Source organism: Theropithecus gelada, chromosome 13 (assembly GCF_003255815.1).
Source record: "Theropithecus gelada isolate Dixy chromosome 13, Tgel_1.0, whole genome shotgun sequence".
Taxonomy (NCBI): Eukaryota; Metazoa; Chordata; class Mammalia; order Primates; family Cercopithecidae; genus Theropithecus; species Theropithecus gelada.
In genome coordinates this window covers 18613389-18635182 of record NC_037681.1, presented here as the reverse complement: position 1 = coordinate 18635182, position 21794 = coordinate 18613389, and the positions used below count along the sequence as shown (strand labels likewise).

General features: G+C 46.0%; 1 protein-coding gene across 1 annotated transcript in view; it reads left to right on the top strand.

Annotated features, from left to right (window-relative positions):
- Positions 1 to 14494, top strand: part of VWA3B (von Willebrand factor A domain containing 3B) — a 238457-nt gene extending 223963 nt beyond the window's left edge. Inside the window, exons 25-29 of the mRNA XM_025353936.1 lie at positions 283 to 420; positions 3569 to 3669; positions 13386 to 13602; positions 13772 to 13992; positions 14426 to 14494. Of these exons, the coding sequence (XP_025209721.1) occupies positions 283 to 420; positions 3569 to 3669; positions 13386 to 13602; positions 13772 to 13900 (585 nt within the window). The 3' untranslated portion in view covers positions 13901 to 13992; positions 14426 to 14494. The remainder of the gene's footprint in view (positions 1 to 282; positions 421 to 3568; positions 3670 to 13385; positions 13603 to 13771; positions 13993 to 14425) is intronic.
- Positions 14495 to 21794: the final 7300 nt, after the last annotated feature.

Sequence of the window (21794 nt, the reverse complement as noted above, 5' to 3'; positions counted from 1 at the left end):
TCTCTTCAGGGTGTGGTTTCCAGAACCCTCACCATCTTGCTGGCCCTTGTCAGTTGGTGAAGTCCTACTACAACGGGGCTTCCCAAACTGATCACAAAATTCCAGACGTGGCCCAATGAGCCCAGAGAATCTTGGAACTCTTTCTCAACTGAGAAAAAAATATGTATTTGAATTTTAGCATCAGTACTTGCCAATTGCCTTGTAGTGTTTTAAAACAAGCTTACATTAACATTGTCTGTACAATCCTTAAGCAAAATATTTGCTCTGTGTTCTCCTCTGCAGGTTGGAGATTATGTGTTTGCCAAAATTGTGATACCCAGAGGATTTGACTTCTACGTCCCTGCCATTGTCATAGCACTTCCCAATAAGCATGAGGCCGCAGAAAAATTCTACACAGTTTTGAAGTGTAACAACCGGAGAGTAAGTAGATTTTCATTTAGAAAAAGACTTTCTCCCGGGCAATGCCAAGCTATTTCCTGGCACTGCCAGGCTTTGTGAGGAATGGTTTCCCTGGCTGCATCTGCTGCCCTGCTCTCCACTCCCTGTGTTTTGGCTCCTGCCCACTGTGCCACACAGACCCTGCCCTCACTGAGGTGGCCGTGGCCTCTGCTGCCTGTGCTGTGCAGTCCTTTGGCTTCCATGGCTGAACCGTGCTTTGCGTTTGACGGAGAGGCAGGCTCACTCTAGGGTCTTGGAGCACCACTCTCTCTGGCTCTCCATCTTCCTCGTCCTCATCCTCCTTTTCCTCCTCGTCCTCATCCTACTTTTCCTCCTCCTCCTCCTACTGCCCCTGCTTTGAGGTCCCCTGCTGGCCCTGCAGACTTGGGCACCTCCTGGGCTCCTCCCAGCACTATCCTCTTCTGCCTCCTCCCTGCGTCTTTCGGAGTGAGCCTCCATCTCCGGACACCTCCTCTGTGCCAGAAGTGCCAGCCCCGCTGCTGCCCTGAGCTCCAGCCCTGTGCTTCTAGCTGGGTCGTCCTGGAGCACTCCCTCCGAGTGAGCACAGGCATCTCGCACTCCGCAAGCCAGTGCACTCCCTTTCCCCAAGTGCCTCCTTCTCCTCTGTGTCCCCTGTACTGGGGTGCCACTACCTGGTTCCCCACCTCCTACTTACCTAGGAACCACCTCCAGAGTTGGCAGAAGTTGGGAGACTAAGAAGGGCAGACAGGGACAAAGTGGAGGAGAGTGAAAAGAACACAGGCTTTACAGTTAAAAAACAAAACAAAACAAAAAAACCTGTGTTTGAATTATTTGAACGTTCACTCTGCTCTGTATTGGGCAGATGGCTTCACCCCCGATACTCAGTTTGGTCACCTATAAAATGAATTCTTTACATATCGATATCTATATCTGTCTATGTGTACCCTACGGGGTGATTGTGAGGCTTGAGGAAAAGACATGTAAAAGATGTAGAAGATCTGTGTGTCTGGCAGGCATGTGTTAGGTACCAGCAGGGATGATGTGGCTGCAGAGGTTGGTAGCATCACTCAGATCCCTTCCTCCCGCACTGCCCAGGGCCAGCAAGTGGGAGTGACTCCATTCACTGTATCACCTCTAGACTGATTTGCTCATTGGACGGATAACTGTTAAGGGTCTGTATTGTCTGTCGGGGCGTTTGTCTTTTTTATTGACTAGGGGAGGTCTTCGCGTCTTCTGGGTAGTAATTCTTGGTAATATATGCAGCCGACAGTTTTCCCCAGTCTGTTGCTTGTCTTTTAACTTTGGAATTTTTGTTGACAGAGAAGCATTAAATTTTAATATGGTCAAATGTATCCCTCTTCTCCTTCCGCCCTGTCTGTGTTTGTTTAAGAACTCCTTCCTTAATTATGTATTTCTCTACGTAATTTTTCTAAAAGTTTTAGAAGAATTCTGTATCAGTTTACAAAACCGATGATGTCGTTTGCCCAACCCACACACATGCTTCGTGTCACGCTCAGGGAGAATCCCCCCGGACCCCTGTGTGGCCCCAGCCTGCTCCGTGAGCTTGACCTCCAGCCACGTGGAAGGCTCACTGCTTCCTGAATGCGGTGGGCTTTTCCGAGTCCCAGGCTCTTGCCCCTTCCTGGACTGCCCTCCCCCATCTCCTTTCCCCTAAACTGCCGTCACCCTAAAGACTCTGCCTGATCGTGACTTCCTGCAGGGCCCTCAGGCCCTCCTGTCCACTACACTGCTCTTGCCAAACTGGCTTCCTCACCAGCCTCTAAACCCTTAAAGGCAGAGACCACATCTGTTCACCTTTGTCCCTCCCAGCACAGCCCCTGATGAAGAGAAGGGTCTCACAATTGTTTTTTAAATTACTTGAATGAACGACATTCCTAATGGAAAATGACATTGTTTTCATGGATGACTTAACATGCCGGGAAAACAGACCCACAAGTGAACTAGATTGGTGAGGAAAACGCCAGGTAACAGTGGCTGGTTCTTAGGACCTTACTCTGCCCCATGCGTTCCAATCCAAGCGCTTTACACAGAGCGGACCCTTGGATCCTCAGAACACCGTGAGGTGGAGACTATTATTATCTTGATTTCCAGAAAAGGAATTGAAGCCAGAAGTTAAAGCACACACCTGGTGTGGTGAGCAGGCATTTGAATGCAGACAATCTGGCTCCATGGGCTACCCTCTAAACTACCGTGCCCAGCTGCCTAGAATACAGAATGAAAATATCCAGTACATCCTTGACTGTGGCATGAGGTAGTTCCATCAGGGAGAGGGGCGTGGGAAATGAAGTTTAGGGTTAAGGGCAAAGGAGAAAGGCCGTCAGAGCCAGCGGCCGCTGGGGCCCTGTATCCAACCCAACAGGGCAAACAGAGAAGGAGGTGTCTGCTAATCACTCCAGAAAAAAACCCCTTGGAGAAAATGGAGTTTCCTGAAGCTGTCTGGATAGCGGTAGAGAAGCATCTGAAAAGGCAGAGCCTTCCTCTCCCTGGTGTGTGGGACAACTCTGGGCATATCAACTGCGAAAGGGAGGGATGTTTTAAGAGATGTCCCCAGGCATGCCCTAGGGTGTGGGGACAGATGAGGCAGTTGACCTAGGATCCCTGAGGGGAAGCCGCAGAGTCCAGGAAAGGACCTTGGAATTTACCTACAGGATGTGGGGCCCTGGAGGCTAGAGTGGCATGGCCGGGGGTGGAGGGTGGTGGGGGCAGCGTCGGGGGGTGGGGAAGGATACTGGAGACAGTTCTGATAGGGACTTGGGGAGACCCGAAGAGGCTGAAGGTGGGGCAGTCAGCAAAAGTGGTGGCCAAAGGCTGAAATAAAGATAGAAAGGAAAGTGGTTATATGAAGGTGTATGTGCATGCACGTGTGTGTGCACGTGTGTGTGTGTCTTACGTGGGTACACTTGGCAATTGATCCAGAATATGGAGAAATGACAGAGAGGACTCTGATGACTTTTATTCAGCAAATAATTATCAAGTGAGGCTCTGAATTTAAACTGCTCTTTTAACTGTCACCCTGAATAGGATAATGACTAGAAGCCATTATAATGGGTTGAGCTAGAATAAAATTATATCTGAACGGTGGACATTTCTGATTTAAACTGAGTGAACTCTGTTGGTGCTATTACAGGAATTTTGCCCTCGGAGTGCACTTATTAAGATCAGCCAAAATAAGTATGCGGTCTCTTGCTCTCATATAAAGTCACTTCCAGTTCCTGAGGATACAGAAGTGTAAGTGTACTCAACTTTTATCTCTTGAATATTAATTTATGTCCTTGCACCTTTAATCTGTTTTTGAGAAGAGATCCATGACCTCTAAATACTAGGGAAGAAAAGCAGAGATGGAGAATGTCCTACTTAAAATGTAGCTCTGTGATTATTATCCCTTCAACGTCACACCTTTCACCCACTGTGTATTCATCCATCTGCTTCTCATCTCAAATTCAACATGATTTGACCCTTCAGAAAAGCATTCACGAATATGTCATGAATATGAAAAAATGGTTCCCCTTTTATTTGTAAAGATTCAAGGCCTTCTAATTAAGTTGCATTTGGGTCCAGTCACCTACCTGCCTCTCCCCTTGCTGGGAGGTGGGAGCAAGGGGCTGACCCTGGCTTGCCTGTAGCCAGTTCAGGGTGTTGGGGGGCGTGGCTTCCAGGGGCTGCAGTGGAGTCAACACATTTTCAGCTGAGGCAGCAGGATTGCTAAGAGCTGTAAAGGTAGACTAAAGGTAGCCAAGGCAAAAGGAAAGGGGGAGGCCTGCAGAGCAAACACAAACTCAAGTCCATGGGGCCAATGAGGGGCATCAAAATTGGGGTCATGGAGCCATGACCTTGGAGTCAAGGCCATACAAAAAGAGATGAAGATGGATGTTGAGCTAGTGTTGGGGAAAAGGACCCAGGAAACATCTTCCAGTTTCTCTTAGAGCTTGCAGGCCGTCTTTGGGTGCTAACCTTCATTCTCCCGATGGCCTTACCTTCTAGTCGTCATAGAACCATCAGACATCCTCTCCCTCCACATCTGATCTCCTACCTCTCGGCTTATGGAAGTCTCTGCCTTTGCCCCTGATGTCAAAGAATCAGTGTCCTTCCTTTCACCCCAGGCCGATCTGTCCACTGGCCTCCAGAGGCCCATCCTCCGCTACCTCGGGTCCTGGATCCATCAGGTATCCCTGGATTCTTCTCACCTCTCTCCTTACCTCCTCTTCACTGAGCCCTTCACCTCAGCAAGTACACAGGTAGACCTCCTGTCCACACACACGCAGCACCCACAAACACACACACTCCTGAATAACTACCACTCCATTGGTTCTGCAGTATGATCCAGCACGCTCCCTGCCCTTCACTGCCAGTCTCCATGCACCATCGGATAGACTCAACATCTCCACTCACCTGCCTCCTCTTCACTCCTGAGCCTTGGGTATTGGCGTCCACCCTTACCCTCTAAGAAACTCCTTCCACAGAGGCCACACGGGACCTCTCATGAGCCTGAACCAGTGAGCTCCGCCCTCACTGACTGAGTCTGCTCCTGCAGTCGCTTTGGACACCACCAGCCCCTCCTTCTGCCCCAGCCCCTCCTCTTGAGGCTTGTTGCTGCTCCACCTCGCTGGGTTTTCTGACTTCACTGCCACCCACTGCCTTCATGACTCCCTTTGCACTAAGGACCCCATGTCTCCTTCTCCAACCCAGCCTGCTCTCCTGTGCTTGTGTGTCACAGTCAGACTGAGAGTGGGCCTGGAGGTGGGTTTTTCTGAAAGCCTCCAGCTGGTTGCAAGGTGCAGCCGTGGTGGGCAACTATAGGGGGAAGCACATTGGAACCAAGATTGGGTTTCTATCCCAGCCCTGCCCTCATTAGTTTTGTGGTTGCTCGTTGACCGTGAGCTCGTCTGCAGGATCACGGTGGTGTGAAGATTTGGGGATGGTCATTGTCTGGCAGGTGTTAGCACATTGTGGGAACTGCATTATTTCCAACCACCCACTGGATATTTCCACCTGAGTGTACAGAATCTCAAAAATTCAGCACATCTGAAACTGAAATCACAGTTCCCCACAAACCTGCTCCCATCTCAGGCTTCCCCATCTCAGTTCACCCTTTCACCCACAAGTCACGGAGCTGTCCAGCCAGAAATCTGGTGGTCATCTTTGGCTGCTGCTTGTCCTTCACCTACCACACCCCCTTGGTCTCCAGGTTACAGGGATCCTAACTGGCCAGGAGTGCTCATGTCCTCCGGCCTTCTCCTGCCACAGTCCCAGCCACTCACCATAAGGGCTGAGCAGAATCATCTTCCTCACATGCAAATCTGCCTGTGTCCCTTCCCCCACTTAAAAATCCTTCAGAGCCCCATCCCCATCACCCCTTCTTATCTCAGCTTAGCTTCTTGTTGGTCTGGCCCAGACCTGCCTACCTTACCTCATTTTTCCCTAGCCACTCCCAGCTAACCCGCCAATGCCTTCTACATACTAACCACATTAAGCTACGTGTAGGTTTTGCCCACACCATGCTTTCTCAGGTCTCTGTGACTTCACCAGATTAAGTATTCTCCCTGGAAAGCTATTCCTTGCCCTTGGCCACCTGAGGGACTCCAAGACTGAGCTCAAACATCAGCACCACCATGCGATGTCCCAGCACCCCAGCACCCCCAGGTAGTGAGGTGGTCCCACTGCAGTCCGTAGAGGTTTCCATTAAAGAAAATTTCCTTTGCATTGGACTCTGCAGGCACAAGTCCTTGAAGGCAGGTGACAGGCTCTATCTGCCTCTGAATCCCTGTTGCCAGAGACCAGCTCACAGAATGCCCCCAAAACTATCTGAAGAACAAATCAGTATATACAGACACATGCAGATGCCCAGCAGTGCTCCTCAGGGGGTGTGCGGCTCCACAGAGAGCCTTTCCTTAGCTATGATTATCAAAAACATGTGCTGCAATTCTCCATTCTTTGTCTAGATGGGTTGATACTTCATTTAAAATAGCAGGACATTTTCTGTTCATCTCAAACTTCTACCCCAACGATGGTCCCTGTGGGTCCTGCTTCTGTTTCCTATGATGTCCAAATCATAGCTCCTTGTGAAGGAATATGAGCTGTTGTATCTAAGTATTACCCATTTTCACCAAACTCAATGTTATCAACCATTATTTTAGAATGAAAATGCAAATCTTTGTATGTCGAGAAAAGCCTTTGTTTTCTATCTTCCCCAGGCCTTACTTAAAGCTCTTCACTGTGAATTATCTACTTTTGCTTCTGGGCTTCACACAGCGGAAGTCTTCATTGACTCCCTCATCCCCCATTGCAATTTCCACTCTTTTTTGTTTTGTTGCCTCTGTGGGAGCAAGAGACTAGTTTAATTCTCATAAGCAGAGTTCACATTCAACCTACTAAGTTCAGAGCTTAACCTGTCTCTGTTTCTATCATCGGGGCTAGCAGAAGCGAGTACAAACATAAAGGTGTAGGTCTGATTTTGTATCTGTGCTGGGATTTCCTTCTGGTAGGTCCTTTGCTCAGGAGCTCTTTCTCACTTACTTTACAAATGTGTTCCTTAGGGAGCGTTCACACCATTATTCCTGTTAGAAATGCTTGTTCCCTGGTGCTGTAAAGAAATAGCACTTGAACATAATTTAATTTCTTCAGCAAGGCCATTTTTACTTTCTGCAGAAAGGGTACACTCGCCAGCAGTTTTGCCATGAGAGTACACTGAACAAAGGAGCAGGGTCATTTATAACCTGATGCATCCATCCTACTGCTATGTCCGGTTTCCATTGGCTGGAACGGGGCCTCACATTCTGTATTTGTCCCGATTGGCTAACAACTTAGAACTTTTTTTTTTTTTTGAGACAGAGTCTTGCTCAGTCGCCCAGGCTGGAGTGCAGTGGCGCCATCTGGGCTCACTGCAAGCTCCGCCCCCCGGGTTCACGCCATTCTCCTGCCTCAGCCCCCCGAGTAGCTGGGACTACAGGCGCCGCTACCACGCCCAGCTAATGTTTTTTTTTGTATTTTTAGTAGAGATGGGGTTTCACGGTGTTAGCCAGGATGATCTCGATCTCCTGACCTCGTGATCCGCCTGTCTTGGCCTCCCAAAGTGCTGGGATTGCAGGCGTGAGCCACCGCGCCCGGCCTGAACTTTTTAAAAGAGGCAAAGGCAGAGGAGAACAAAGGAAGGAGGAAGTAATTTGTGGAATGCTGAGAAAGGTAAAAACACCTTCAGATAAGGAAGAGGAACAGACTATGACCTAATGCTGACTTGGACCAGTATATATATCTATATATATAGATAGATAGATGCCAGGGCAAGTATGTAGGCTACATTGTGGGAGCTAAGAACATAAAGTACATGGATATCTTTATTACAGCCAGCAGATGTTTAAGAATGTTAGCACAGGTCTTTGAATACATTTTGCTTCTAAGAGAAGTTACTATTTATTCCTAATTAGATGGGGAGGAAAGTCTTTGGAGAGGAACCTCTACTTTACTTTTTACATTCCAAATGAGGCCATCTAAAAAAATCCTGATGCTTTCTTCACAGGCTGTTAAAGACATGTACTGTAGGTTACATCTCCAATAGAACATTATTTGACTAAATTTAATTTTTAAATACCGAATTTACTGTAACTATCTGCTTGCAGGGTAAGACAAGGGATACCTGGGCCCAAACAGCCTCCATCTTCCCCACATCCTCCTTTCCTTCCTTCCGGGGGCCTTTCCTGCAGGTCTGTCTTCTGGCTTCTGAGTGAGGATGGTGCACAGTGAAAGGCAGGAAGAAAGGCATTTGGAGGCTGAATGGCTCAAAACTATTGAACACGGCAAAAGCTGATGCACATTTTCATTTTCAACTTAAAATTTGACACCTAAATGATTCTTAAAGACTTTTTCTAAAAAACAAGGTTGGTGGCCAGGCGCGGTGGCTCAAGCCTGTAATCCCAGCACTTTGGGAGGCCGAGACGGGCGGATCACGAGGTCAGGAGATCGAGACCATCCTGGCTAACAGGGTGAAACCCCGTCTCTATTAAGAAATACAAAAAAAAAAAAAAAAAAACTAGCCGGGCGAGGTGGCGGGCGCCTGTAGTCCCAGCTACTCGGGAGGCTGAGGCCGGAGAATGGCGTGAACCCGGGAGGCGGAGCTTGCAGTGAGCTGAGATCCAGCCACTGCACTCCAGCCTGGGCGACAGAGCGAGACTCCGTCTCAAAAAAAAATAAATAAATAAAAATAAAAATAAAAAACAAGGTTGGCTTATAAAATATGTTATCAATATTGCTAAATTCCAGACTACTCATTCCTCAAGGAGCGGATGCTGGTATTGCCATATTTGCCATGTGAAACCAGCAAGGCGGGTGCAGATTGATTGTCTCTTTCCTTTGCAGCATGACGACAGCATTCTCTGACACACAGCTGAGAGGCGTGTCTTTCAAGACAATGTGTCCGATGGAGCGAAATGATTGCTCTTCCCTTCCCTTCCTTTCCTTTCCCTTCCCTTCCCTTCTCTTCCCTTCCCTTCAAGAGCTTCCCTGAGCTTTCTGCTACATTCCGTGGCATCCGAGATGTCTTTTCTGAGGGAGAATAGTCCTTATCCTGTCTATAACTTCCTTCATTTGAGAACACACGTGTAGTTTCTCCCATGTGGTCCTTCTCAATAACTACAAGAAGCAGGCAGAACAGGGGGATTTTCCTCCATCTGGCATCCTCTCGCCTTGCCAGGGCAGGGGACTCACAGACCAAGCCCTTCCCTGGCTGCCTCCCCTGTCGTCCGTTCCCATCAGAGGGCTGTGGCCTCTGGCCAGGGCAGGGGGAGGTACCTGGTGGGTCTGATGCTCCAGCTGCTGGTGTTCTCCAGTGGAGAAGAGGTGCCTGTAGCAGGCGTTACTCAACCACCCACAGGCTGGGGTTTCAGGCCGCCTGAACTGAACGCACACAGCTGGTGCCACGTAACTAGCTAGAATCCCAGATGAGCTGGAATCCTTCCTCCCCTCACCCTTAACAGAGCATGGCTTGGGCAAATTACCTTCAAGACTCCTCCTTAAGAAGACTCTTGTCTGGGCGCGGTGGCTCATGCCTGTAACCCCAGCACTTTGGGAGGCCAAGGTGGGCAGATCATTTGAGATCAGGAGTTCGAGACCAGCCTGGCCAACATGGTGAAACCCCGCCTCTACTAAAAATACAAAAATTAGCCAGGCATGGTGGTGGGCACCCTTAATCCCAACTACTCAGGAGGCTGAGAGGAGAATCACTTGAATCCAGGAGCTGGAGCTTGCGGTGAACCGAGACCACACCACTGCACTCCAGCCTGGGCGACAGAGCAAGACTCTGTAAAAAAAAAAAAAAATAGTCTCTTTAGAGAGAGTATGATTTATTTTTTAAAAAATAATAATAACATTCCAAATGTGATACCAGGAAAGCAAAATAGGACTCAGCATTTCCTCTGTGCTCCAGTGAAACCGTCAGGCATCTGGAGGAAGCTGTTGGGTTCTGGGGCCCTGGAGGTGAGGCGTGTTCTTCTCTTGCTGCTTGAGGGTCATTGTGTGGTCTTGGGGACGTGGCTGTGTATGAGTTGGCAGGAGGAGAGACCCTCCCAGGGCCAGGTGGGGATGTCTGGATCTCTGGTCAACCCCTGTTCCCCCCAGTTCCTGTTACACAAAGTATTAGCCTCTCATTATCTCTCTTTTGAGTGGCTGAGTAACTTTCCATGAAGCCATTGGATTTGGGAGTATGTCCCATTGGAAACGATACAGTCCGCAGTGTTTAACGCTCCTCCCTTGACCCCGTGCAGTGTTGTGGACTCACATTGTCTCCTGACGTCAGTGAAATTAAGTCATTGATTGAAACGTCAAGATTCAGCACTGCCTCTGACATTACATTAGATGAATCACTGCCCTTAATCTCGCCTGGTCACTCCTGACGATTTTCTCCTAAGAGGCGTCTGTGCATTTGAAATCATTAGGCCTCTGTATGTCATTAGCTCCCTCCGTCCCCTCCGGTTGGAGTAGAAGCCCCATTTCTTACGCTGGAACAAAGCGCTGAAAAACGTGCAGTTCAGCAACAAACCCTGTCTGTGAGTGTCCTATGTAATTCAGAAGGACACATGCCACTGCTTACATTCAGGAGGCACGTGGTGGTGCCCTAGGACATGGGACAAGGGGACACAAGGAGACACAGAGATTTGCCAGCCTTCAGGGCCAGCAGTAGCAATTCAGATAGCAACAGCCTTTGCTTATCCAGCTCTTCATTCTCCGCCCCTTCAGTTGTCGAAAGCCCCCCACCGGTCTTCATCAAACATCTGCTGGTGCCTGCTCCATGGGTCCTCTTCTTCTTTATGTTCTAAGACAGCCTTGCTGAGAGAGAGACACTGAGGGCAGAATACAAACGAGACCTCAGGGATCCAGCAGGATTACTGACAAGCTGCCAATGCTTCATCCAGCAAAGGGGGTGGGTTCTGACCCCAGGAGGGCATGGGGTGGACGCTCAGCACTTTCTTCCCAGAAGTGGAACCAGCACAGCGCCTGGCTGCCCTGCTCTGAACAGGCGCACATATTTATTGTAGGTTGATCATGTTATTCAACCAGATCTGTAGCCCAACTTAATTGAACTCTGTTTGGGCATGAGACTGGGGAAAATAAAGCCACTCAGTGAGTCTTTTCTAGGAGTGCTGGTGGAGAACGCCGCTGGCTGGAGTTCAGGACCCTGGCGGCCCTCCCCCTTCCACTGAGTGGGCTTGGGTCAGGTAGGAGAGGGAGGTGTGTGAGCACAGGGGTGGGGTTGAGGCCTTCACATCAGATTCCCACCCACCCTGCCTCCTGCTCCCACCCCTCCCATAAGGAGACACTTCTTTGTGAAAGATCTTGAGCTTGGCTGACCACAGCCATCCTGGAGTGTGAAATACAGAAGCCAAGCGGTATTTGCTTTAAGACTTTTATCAAAACTCCTGCCTGCTTTTTGTACTAATCGTGATGATGTGTACTGCTTTATTCTTATTCCAAAAGTAATGCATAGTTAATAACATTTCTAAATTAAAAACAAGCAGAAATAATACAAAAACCACCCATAGTCCCACATTTCGAAAGTAACCACCATTTTTACCTTGTTATAGGTCCTTCTACAGTGTCTTCCCCACTGTGGTGATTCTTATTTCACCATAAGCTCATATCAGTTTATATCAAAAAGCTGTATTTTTTTCTCTTTATCATGTATGACAATTGCAAACTTTTTTTAATGTCAAGAAAGTGATAGCTCTACTGGAATTCATTTTCCAAGGGTGACTGTGAACAGTTTAATGCAAGGGCTCCGGTCATCCTTACGGATTCACAATTTTCATAACAAAAATGAAGATGTAATATGCATTCTGTTGTGTGACGTGTTTTCCACTTAACAATATGTCATTTGCACCTTTGCATGACAGTGACACCTCTTGTTTCATTTGTGCCTCACTGGAATTCCATTATTCAGGTGGTTGGTGAGTTGGGTGACCAGTGCCCTAGGTGAGGGCTGTCCACACGCTGCTCCTGGGTCTCTCTTGTTCTTCTTCCCAGAGTCCTCCAGGCGAGGGGGTAGGCGTCTCCCTACCTTGTTCTTTCCATGCCTTTAGTGCCTGAAAATCTCTCCACTTCTCACATTCCCTTCTTGTCGCTCCTCTTTCTGAGAGATTATAGCTTAGGGACTGAACTGTAATCATGGATACTAATTCATGGCAAATAGAGAAAAAACGTGAAAAAGAAACAGAATGTATCAACTTATTCTGCTCTGGAGGGCGGTAGCAATTTGAGGGATAGCTGAGGGTAATGTGATGGATAAGATTTTAGACTTCACAGAGCAGGGGCGGTAAATGCAACCTTGAAACATGATTCCTAGAAGTCTCTCAGAACCTGCTATCACAGAACCTATACATCCACACAAGCGCTGGCCTCAGATTTAAAGATGGTTTTTGTCTGTGGCCTCCCAGAAAGGCTTTTCTCAATGTCACTGCTATCGCCCAGGCCAATGTTTTCATCTCTCTTGGGAATTCTCTCCTGAGTCTTTGAGCCAGTCTTTGAAAATTATCATGTGTAATGAATCTTGATTCTTTCACAAGGGATTTGAATGATGGCGTTTTCTATTTGGAAATAACAAAAGCTCTCTTTCCACTTTATTGTTTTTTCCCTGATAATTTCCAGAAGGATCCAAAGCAGTAATAGAAGTTATGCGGAGTAAAAACAAAACAAAAAATTATTCAGATTGAAGGCAGGGTGATCAAGATAGCTGATACTGATTACGGGAACAAAATAAGGTTTAACACTAGGCGGCGGGTGTCCTTAACTTACCCTGAAGGCCCTGAAAAAAGGTGAGCTCCCAAAACCGTGAGCCACGGAGGCATGGCTAGAATGAGGTCATGGTGTTGCCAAGGCGCTACCTTTGAAGGACAGCACTTCTGGGTAAAGAAGCTTTGTCAGCGCATTTTCTAAATAGTAATCTAGCTCAGTGACTTCATAGTCATTCGGAAGTTCAGTGTCATTACAAATCATACCATTTTGGACATTTGGGGAAATGTTTCCGATAGTATACCTTGGAGTCATTAGAGAAACTCAGGGTGTGAAAGAATATCTCTGATGTACAAGCTTCAGTTCAGGGATGAACTGGGCTGTGATGGGGCCAAGCTCATCTCCCTGGGGCGGACACAGGTCTATGCTGAGGCGTTTCCAGGGGCTTCTGGGCTGGGAGTTGTTCCTTCACTGGCTTGGTCAGGACGGGTCCGTATATTCAAGTTCTCCATGTCATGGGAGGCTCCCAGACACCAAAGGCTCGTGGAAATGAACTGAGCGGCACTAAGCCCAGCCTAAAGCATTGGGTGCACAGTGCTCCAGAGACTCCTTTCCATGGGAAGAGGGGCCTGGGCAGAGGAGCTGAGAAGCAGCCATGGGGATGGCTTGGACATCTCTGTAGATCCCGCAGCCACCAAGACAGGGTAACCCCGATCTCTCTCTGTCTCTAGAGAGGACGTGGAGACGAGGAACTCTGCTTTCCTTTTCTGGCCACTAAAAGAAGCGGACACGCAGGATTCCGGAGAGCCAAGACCCGAGAAGCCCAGGGGGAGAAAGAGGCCCGCCAAGCAGCCTCCTCTCCAGCAGGCGGCGCCCTCGGACTCGGACGGCTCCTCCCACGGCACCAGCTCCCACGGGTCCCGCCCTGGGACACACGCCGAGCCCAAGGTTTGGGTGATGGGGGGGAACGCGACATGGCTTATCTCAGGAACACCCTGAAACCCCTTTCAAGAATGGCGCACCTAACACCATCCTCCAGCTTCTGGGCCTGTTTAGGCTCCAGTGCAGCAAAGACCCTACCTACATCCTTAAGTAATGGCGACCTCCGCTTCCCCAGACAGCCCAGCTCCGAGGCCTCCACAGCCGCGCCATCATGGCCGCGCCTGCACCTGGAGCAGCCCTGCCCGGAACCCTCCGAGCCACCCACAGCAGCCAAGGGCTGAGGAGCGGCCCGGAGACACCTTGAGGCCGTCTGGTGGCAGCGGCGTTTAAGAGACCAGCGCTCTTCCAGGCTGCTCAGCCCTCAGCCCTGACGCTGGAGCCGGCCGCTCCGCTGAGGTAAGGCCGCCCTCCGCGCCGCGCGCGCCCGCCCCGTCTGTGGTAAACTCCTGTCCCCTCTGTCCCTGCTGCCTCCCCTGCCCGCTTGACCACACTGGTTCTGGCTTTTTCTGACCGTTCTTTATCCTGTTTTGCGCCGGTACTCACAAAATTGTATTCCATCTTCTGGTAGACGCCCCACCCCCAGAAGTTTTAACCTGTAAGGTGACTGTCACAGGACTTTCAGATTGTTTACAAGTCAGCGTAGTCAGGATCCAAGCCGGCAATCTTGTTTTAAATTAATTATCACATCTAAATTAGAGATTTTGTCACCCAGTGTTGGGACTGAAATTCAGATCCGGTAACTTGTCTGAGATCTGCAAGACCCAACATCCCCTGCTGTATTGTTTCCTGACATTTTCGTTGAGCCTTTCCTAATTATTTTTGTCTGTAGTCTGTTGTAGGTAACTCTAACTGAGCACGAAACCAGAATAAAAACTCTTACACTGGAAACATTTCAAAACCATTGGATTGTTGGATTGTTTATTTGTTACCATTTTTCTCTGAACACATTTTAGCAACGACATATGAAAGTATTCAGTTGTGTTTACTAACTTCAAAAATGAAATCGCTCCATCAAATTTCCTTTTGCTAGTCAGTGAGATCCCTGAGGCTAGATGAAAACAGAGCACAGGTCATCATTAGGGAAAATATTGGATGTTTTTTGCAAATAGAACAGATAGGGCAGAGTTCTGATACTCTAAAAATCTACAATCCAATTAAAAGTGGCATTCACATTCCTGAAAGCTAGGAGTAGCCAGGGTTATGGTGAAGAAATTAAAGGACTAATCCACTTCTAAAAATATGAAAAAAAAATAAGGGACATTCGCTCAGCATCAGGCTAAAAACAATAATGCAGTGAGGAAGGAACTGAAGAGTGAGGGAACTGTTTGAAACAAGGCAAGGAACAGTGCTTGTGGGAGGCAGCATGCGTCCTAGAACTCAGACATTCCCTCCCAGCAGGAAGGCTCTGGAGCAGTCTCCACTAATGAGAGTTGTGTCCTGGAAGGAAGGAAGGGTATGAGGGTCTGAAAGAAGCGAGGTCTGAAGGAAGCAAGGTGTCTGGTCTGGAGAACTAGTGGACCAGTTTAGAAACCCACCCAGTCACAGGCATTGGTTCATTTATTCATGCAAGCATGCACGTGAGCCTGCGTACATTCATTCAATTATGCAACAAGCAATTGAGTGCTGACAGCCTGCCAGGCTCCAGAGAGATTCCAGCAGACACTTGGAAGGTGGTCATCTTCCCTCTGTACCCATCTCACTCTCCTCATCTCCACTCTTATTGGAACAATCACTGGTGTCTGGTGGTGGGGTATGAGCAGAGACAAATGGCTACAGGGCAAATATGTACAATACTAGTTGCATTGGTGTTACATTGCAGTGCACGAGGCCATCACTTGATGTGTTCAATGATAGTGCCTACTTCAGTGTAATGGAGGAAGTTGCAATTACAATGGTGAACTTCCACCTCCAACCAATACAGAATGGCAGCAACTAGATTTACACTCCCATCAAAACAACTAACACACCTGCTAAAATGTATGTAACAACAGTTTCCAAAACATTGGCCGTCAGGTGATAAGGACGGTGCTCATAGAGAGAGAAATGTGATGAGCCCTGTGCACGTCCCAGTTGCTTCCTGGAGACATTTCCAGGTTGCAGCATAGGGAGAGGGAACCCAAACACAGCCTGGCAGCCTCTGTGAGATGAGGGGATGGACATGGAATTCTGAGGAGACCAAGGCAGCTGGAGTTTACCAGGGTCAGGGCTGGTGAGCAGAGAGCTGCAGAGGGAAAGCTCACTGGAGACCTGCAAAGTGGCCCTGTTGAGTCTTCAGCTAATAAGTGCATGGCTGTGAGGAAATTACTGAACACCAGAGAAAGGACTACTCAAAATGATTACAAGGGACAATTCCTATGGTTTACACAGGGCTGGGAATATCTCCTGTTTCCTTCAGCCAAAGTGGAAAATATTATTCATGGGGCATCGGATAAAGTATTCAGGAATTTGTCTCAATAGTGGAGCAAAACTGGCATTTGACTAAATGCTTCCATGGTCCCAACCTAACAAAGCTGAAAAGCAAGCCTGGTAAGGACCAAACCTGTTTCCAAATACCTGTGTCCCAGAACAAAGATCAAGAATACTTATAGGGATGCAAAAATATTCACCATCCAACAAGGTAAAATTTACAATGTCTGACATCCAATCAAAGACTGGCCTAAAGACAGGCATGAAAAACAGCAGGAAAATAACCCATAATAAAGAGAAAAGCCGGCCAAACGTGGTGGCTCACACCTGTTATCCCAGCACTTGGAAGGCCGAGGTGGGCAGATCACCTGAGGTCAGGAGTTCGAGACCAGCCTGGCCAACATGGTGAAACCCTGTCTCTACTGAAAATAAAAAATTAGCTGGGTGTGGTAGCTTGCACCTGTAATCCCAGCTGCTCAGGACGGGAGGCTGAAGCAGAAGAAATGCTTGAACCCAGGAGGTGACTCCGGAGCAAGAGTCCATCTTAAAAAAAAAAAAGAGAGAGAAAAGCCAATTGGAATCAGCTCTGAATGACACAGACAATGAAGAGTACTAGAAATGGCAACTGATGGTATATATATGAAAGACTTTTTTTCTTATTATTTTAATCTCCTTTAAAGATAATTGGCTTTATAGAATAATGGCAACAGTACATTAATGCATTTTCATAAATCCCTGAACGTGCACCTGGATGCTTTCAATGCCTCAGATGATTTGTGCATTTGATTTTTTTGCTGAATAAATCTGTACTTTTAGCATATACCAGAAGTAATAAAGGGAGTTCAATTTGTTAAACACACTCACAGACACACACAATAATAATGATGATAATAATAATGCCTATGTATCTAGATTTTATGGCCACCCTGTATAATAGGCCTGGATCACAAGCTAGGGGCCATGGGTGATTGCTATAGGAATGGAGTGATTGAAAACCAGATGTAAACTATGTGGAATGGGTACGAGGTGAATCCTTGAAACAGAAAGATGTTCTTCAGAAAAAAGGGAACAGATATGCAAAAAGAGACTGGATTGCCAATTAAGTGATGTAAAAAAGATTCCATGCATCAAGTGAAAGTCATCTACATACTTCTCAGCTGCTTTCCAGCTCTAGGAGTCTACAGCTCAATGACACAGTCTATTACCAACTCAGAGCAGTTCCGCATAGAGGAAAAACTGTCCTTATAAAAGGTGGGTGGGTTGTAGCCAACAAAACTAGTCAAGAGAAATCAATTAGAGGAATAATAATTGGAAAAGAAGAAGGAAAATGATGTTTGCACATGAGAAAAGACAACACCTGAAAAACCTGAATCAATAACACTAATCCAAACAAAAGAATTCAGTGAGATGGATATAAATTTAATACATAGAAATCAATATACACAAAGCGTGATCGATTAGAAGATATGTTGATAGTGAAAAACCTCATTTACAATAGCAACAAAGAAAATAAAATGCAGTTGATTCTCACTATTCATGTAGTTACATTCTGTAAAGTTGCATCTAACACTGAATACTGAATCATTGCTCCTAGGGGACATACAAGATTAGGTTCCTGCAGGCCTCTGGTCACCATATTTTCATCAACTAATCAATACATAACTTTGTTTTATGTGTGTTTCTGTTCAAAGATATCTTAATATATGTTGCTGACTCACTAACATACTCATGCCCAACCCTATAAGCGTGTTTACAGTAGGAGAGCTAAAACAAGAAGGCAGTAGGTGACTCAGATTTTTTCACTTCTGTGAGCATGCACCTGTCTGCAAACATGCTTTGAGCATTGGTTTTGGGGTTACAACTAAGTTTTAGCAGTGATATGGTTTGGATTCGTGTCCCGGCCCAAATCACATGTCAAATTATAATCCCTCGCTGGGCATGGGGGCTCATGCCTGTAATTCCAGCACTTTGGGAGGCCAAGACTGGTGGATCATTTGAGCTCAGGAGTTAAACGCCAGCCTGGGCAACATGGCGAAACTCTTTCTCTACAAAAAATTAGCTGGGTATGTTGGCACGTGCCTGTAGTCCCAGCTACTTGAGGGTGCTGAAGTGGGAGAATCGCTTGAACCTGTTAGGCAGAGGTTTCAGTGAGCTGAGATCATGTCACTGTACTCCAGCATGGGCAATGGAGCAAGACTCTGTCTCAAAAAGAAAAAAAAAATTGTAATCTGCAATGTTTGAGGAGGGCCTGGTGGGAGGGTGATTAAATCATGGGGATGGAGTTCTCATGAATGGTTTAGCACCATCCCTCCTGAGTACTGTATAGTGACTAAGTTCTCATGAGATCTGGTTGTCTAAAAGTGTGTAGCACCTCCCCTCCCCTCTCTTTCTCCTGCTCTGGCATCATAAGTACTGGCTCCTTCTTCACCTTCTGCCATAATTGGAAGCTTCCTGAGGCCTCCCCAAAAGCAGATGCTGCCATGCTTCCTGTACAGCCTGCAGAACCATGATCCAATTAAACCTCTTTTCTTTATAAATTACCCAGTCTCCAATATTTCTTTATAGCAATGTGAGAATGGACTAATACCAGCAGGTAGGTGAATTCACAAGTATGGAATCTGTAAATAATGAGCATGGACTGTACCTAGAATAAACTTAACAAGAAATGTGCAAAACCAATGCATGAAAAACTTTGAAACACTCTTGAAAGATACAAAAGTAGACTGGAACATCCCTTGTTTTAGATAGGATGACTGAACATCATGAAGATGATAGTTCTCCCTGAGTTCATGTATTACTATAACACAATCCAAGTAAAAACAACAGAAAACGTTTTATGAGGCTTGAAAAATTTATAGTAAATTGGTAAACCAAAAATAAAATTATAAGCCCCCAACCATCTGAACAGCCTTCCTCTTAGGCCAGGGCACTCTAAATTTTAACCTGAAAGACTGGTTCAGGCCCTGAGGGGAAGTGGGGGTTGAACATGCCTCATTATACCCTCTAGCATTAACATCAACACAGACCTTAAGCCTGATAAGAAACATTTACAATCTATTCTCTCTGAAACCTAGTACCTGGAGGCTTCATCAGCATGATAAAACTTTGGTCTCAACAACCTTTTATTGTAACCCACACATTCCATTCCCTTGATGATAACTCTTTCAACCAATTGCCAATCAGAAAATTTTTAAATCTACCTATGACCTGGAAACTTCCCACTTTGAATTGTCCAACCTTTCCAGACTGAACCATTGTATATCTTAAAGGTATTTAATTGATGTCTCATGTCTCCCCTAAAATGGATAAAACCAAGCTGAACCCCGACCACCTTGGGCACAAGTTCTCCGGATCTCCTGATGGCTGTGTCATGGGCCATGGTCACTCATATATGGCTCAGAATAAATCTCAACAAATATTTTACAGAGTTTAATTCTTTTTGTCAACAAAGTTCATATGGAAAAAGAAACGTGAGTAGCTAAGAAAACACTGAAAAATAAAACTCTGAGGAGGAACTTATATTAGCACATTAAAACATTATGATATCTCTATGCTTAAAATAGTGTGGCACCAATGAGATACCATCTCACAACAGTCAGAATGGCTATTATTAAAAAGTAAAAAAATAACAGATGCTAGCGAGGTTGAGGAGAAAAAGGAAAGCTTTTACACTGTTGGTGGGAGTGTAAATTTGTTCAACCATTGTGGAAGACTGTGGCAATTCCTCAAAGACCTAAAGACAGAAATAGCATTCAATCCAGCAATCCCATTACTGGCTTTATACTCAAAGAAGTATAATTTTTTTTATTATAAAGACATATGTATGCGTGTGTTTATTTCAGCACTATTCACAATAGCAAAGACATGGAATCAACCCAAATACCCATCAGTGATAGACTGGATAAAGAAAATGTGGTACATATACACCAGTGTAATACTATGCAGCCATAAAAAAGAATGAGATCATGTCCTTTGCAGGGACATGGATGGAGCTGGAAGCCATTATCCTGAGCAAACTAACAAAGGAACAGAAAACCAAACACTGCATGTTCTCACTTATAAATGGGAGCTAAATGATAAGACACATGGACACAAGGCAGGGGGAACAACACACACTGGGGCCTATCGGAGGGTTGGAGGGTGAGAGGAGGGAGAGAAGCAGAAAAAAAAAACTAATGGATACCAAGTTTAATACCTGGATGATGAAATAATCTGTACAACCATCCCCCATGACACACATTTACCTATGTAACAAACCTGCACATGTACCCCTGAACTTAAAAGTTAAAAAAATTTCCTTGTGTGCTATCACAAGGAAAGGCAAATGGACTGATGGAATAAAATAGTGTCCAGGAAAGACATAATATATATTATTTATCTGTCTATCTATCTATCTGTCTATCTATCTATCATCTGTCTGTCTGTCTATCCATCTATATATCTATCTGCAATTGTCCCTCAGTATTCAGAGGATTGGGTCCAGGAACCCCTTGGATACCAAAAATCTGAGGATGCTCAAGTCCTGCAGTTGGCCCTGTGGAACCCATGGATACAAAAAGTCAGCCCTCCATCTTTATGGGTTCCACATGCCATGAATACTGTAATTTTCATTCCACAGTTGGTTGAATCCACAGATGCAGAACCTGAGGATACAGACGGCTGACCATATTTGGAAATGTTGTATATTATAAAGGTGGCATCTCAAATCACTGAAACTTTAATAATAAGTGCTGGGACAATGGATAGGCATTGGAAAACAATAAAATTAGATCCATGGCTCACACCACATACAAGAATAAACTCCAAATCGATAAAAGTCCTAAATGTAAAAAAAAAAAAAAAAGTAAAAGCAGACAGGTACTAGAAGAAAACATGAGTGAATTCCTATATAACTTAATGTAGAGAAAGATTTTCCAACTATAACTCAAAATCCAGGTGCAATAAAATGTTGCTAACCTTGACTAGTTAAAAAATTATTTTTAAAAATGTATTTCCAAAGACACCATAAACAAAGTCAAAAGACAAATGACAAATGGAGAGAAAGTATTTGCACTAAATAGCACACAAAGGCTGGTGTCTGTAAAATACAAAGAGCTCTTTAAAATTCAAGGGAAAAACTGACCAAAGATGTGGAAGAAAAATAGGCTAAAGACAATAAACTATCCATAAGATGTAAGGATAGACCTAAAAATATGAAAAGATGTTTAACTTCACTAATGATAAGAGAAATACAAATTAAAACTAGGCTTTGGCCAGGCACAGTGGCTCACACTTATAATCTCAGCACTTTGGGAGTCTGAGGCGGGTGGATAAAATGAGACTGGGAGATCAAGACCCGTCTGGACAACATGGAAAAACCCCATCTCTACTAAAAATACAAAAATTAGCCAGGCACAGTGGTGCATGCCTGTAATCCCAGCTACTCGGGAAGCTGAGGCATGAGAATGGTTTGAACCTGGGAGGCAGAGGTTGCATTGAGCCTAGATCATGCCTGGGTGACAGAGTGAGACTCCGTCTCAGAAACACACACACAAACTACACTTACAGAACTGCCAATAATGTGCTAGTATTAAGTAGTCATGCAAATCCTTTTACAGGTAACAATTTTAAGACCTTGATATGGTTTGGCTGTATCCCCACCCAAATCTCATCTTGAATTGTAGCTCCCATAATTCTCAAATGCCATGGAAGGGACCCAGTGGGAAGTAAGTGAATAATGGGGGCAGGTCTTTCCCATCCTATTCTTGTGATAGTGAATAAGTCTCATGAGATCTGATGGTTTCATAAAGGGG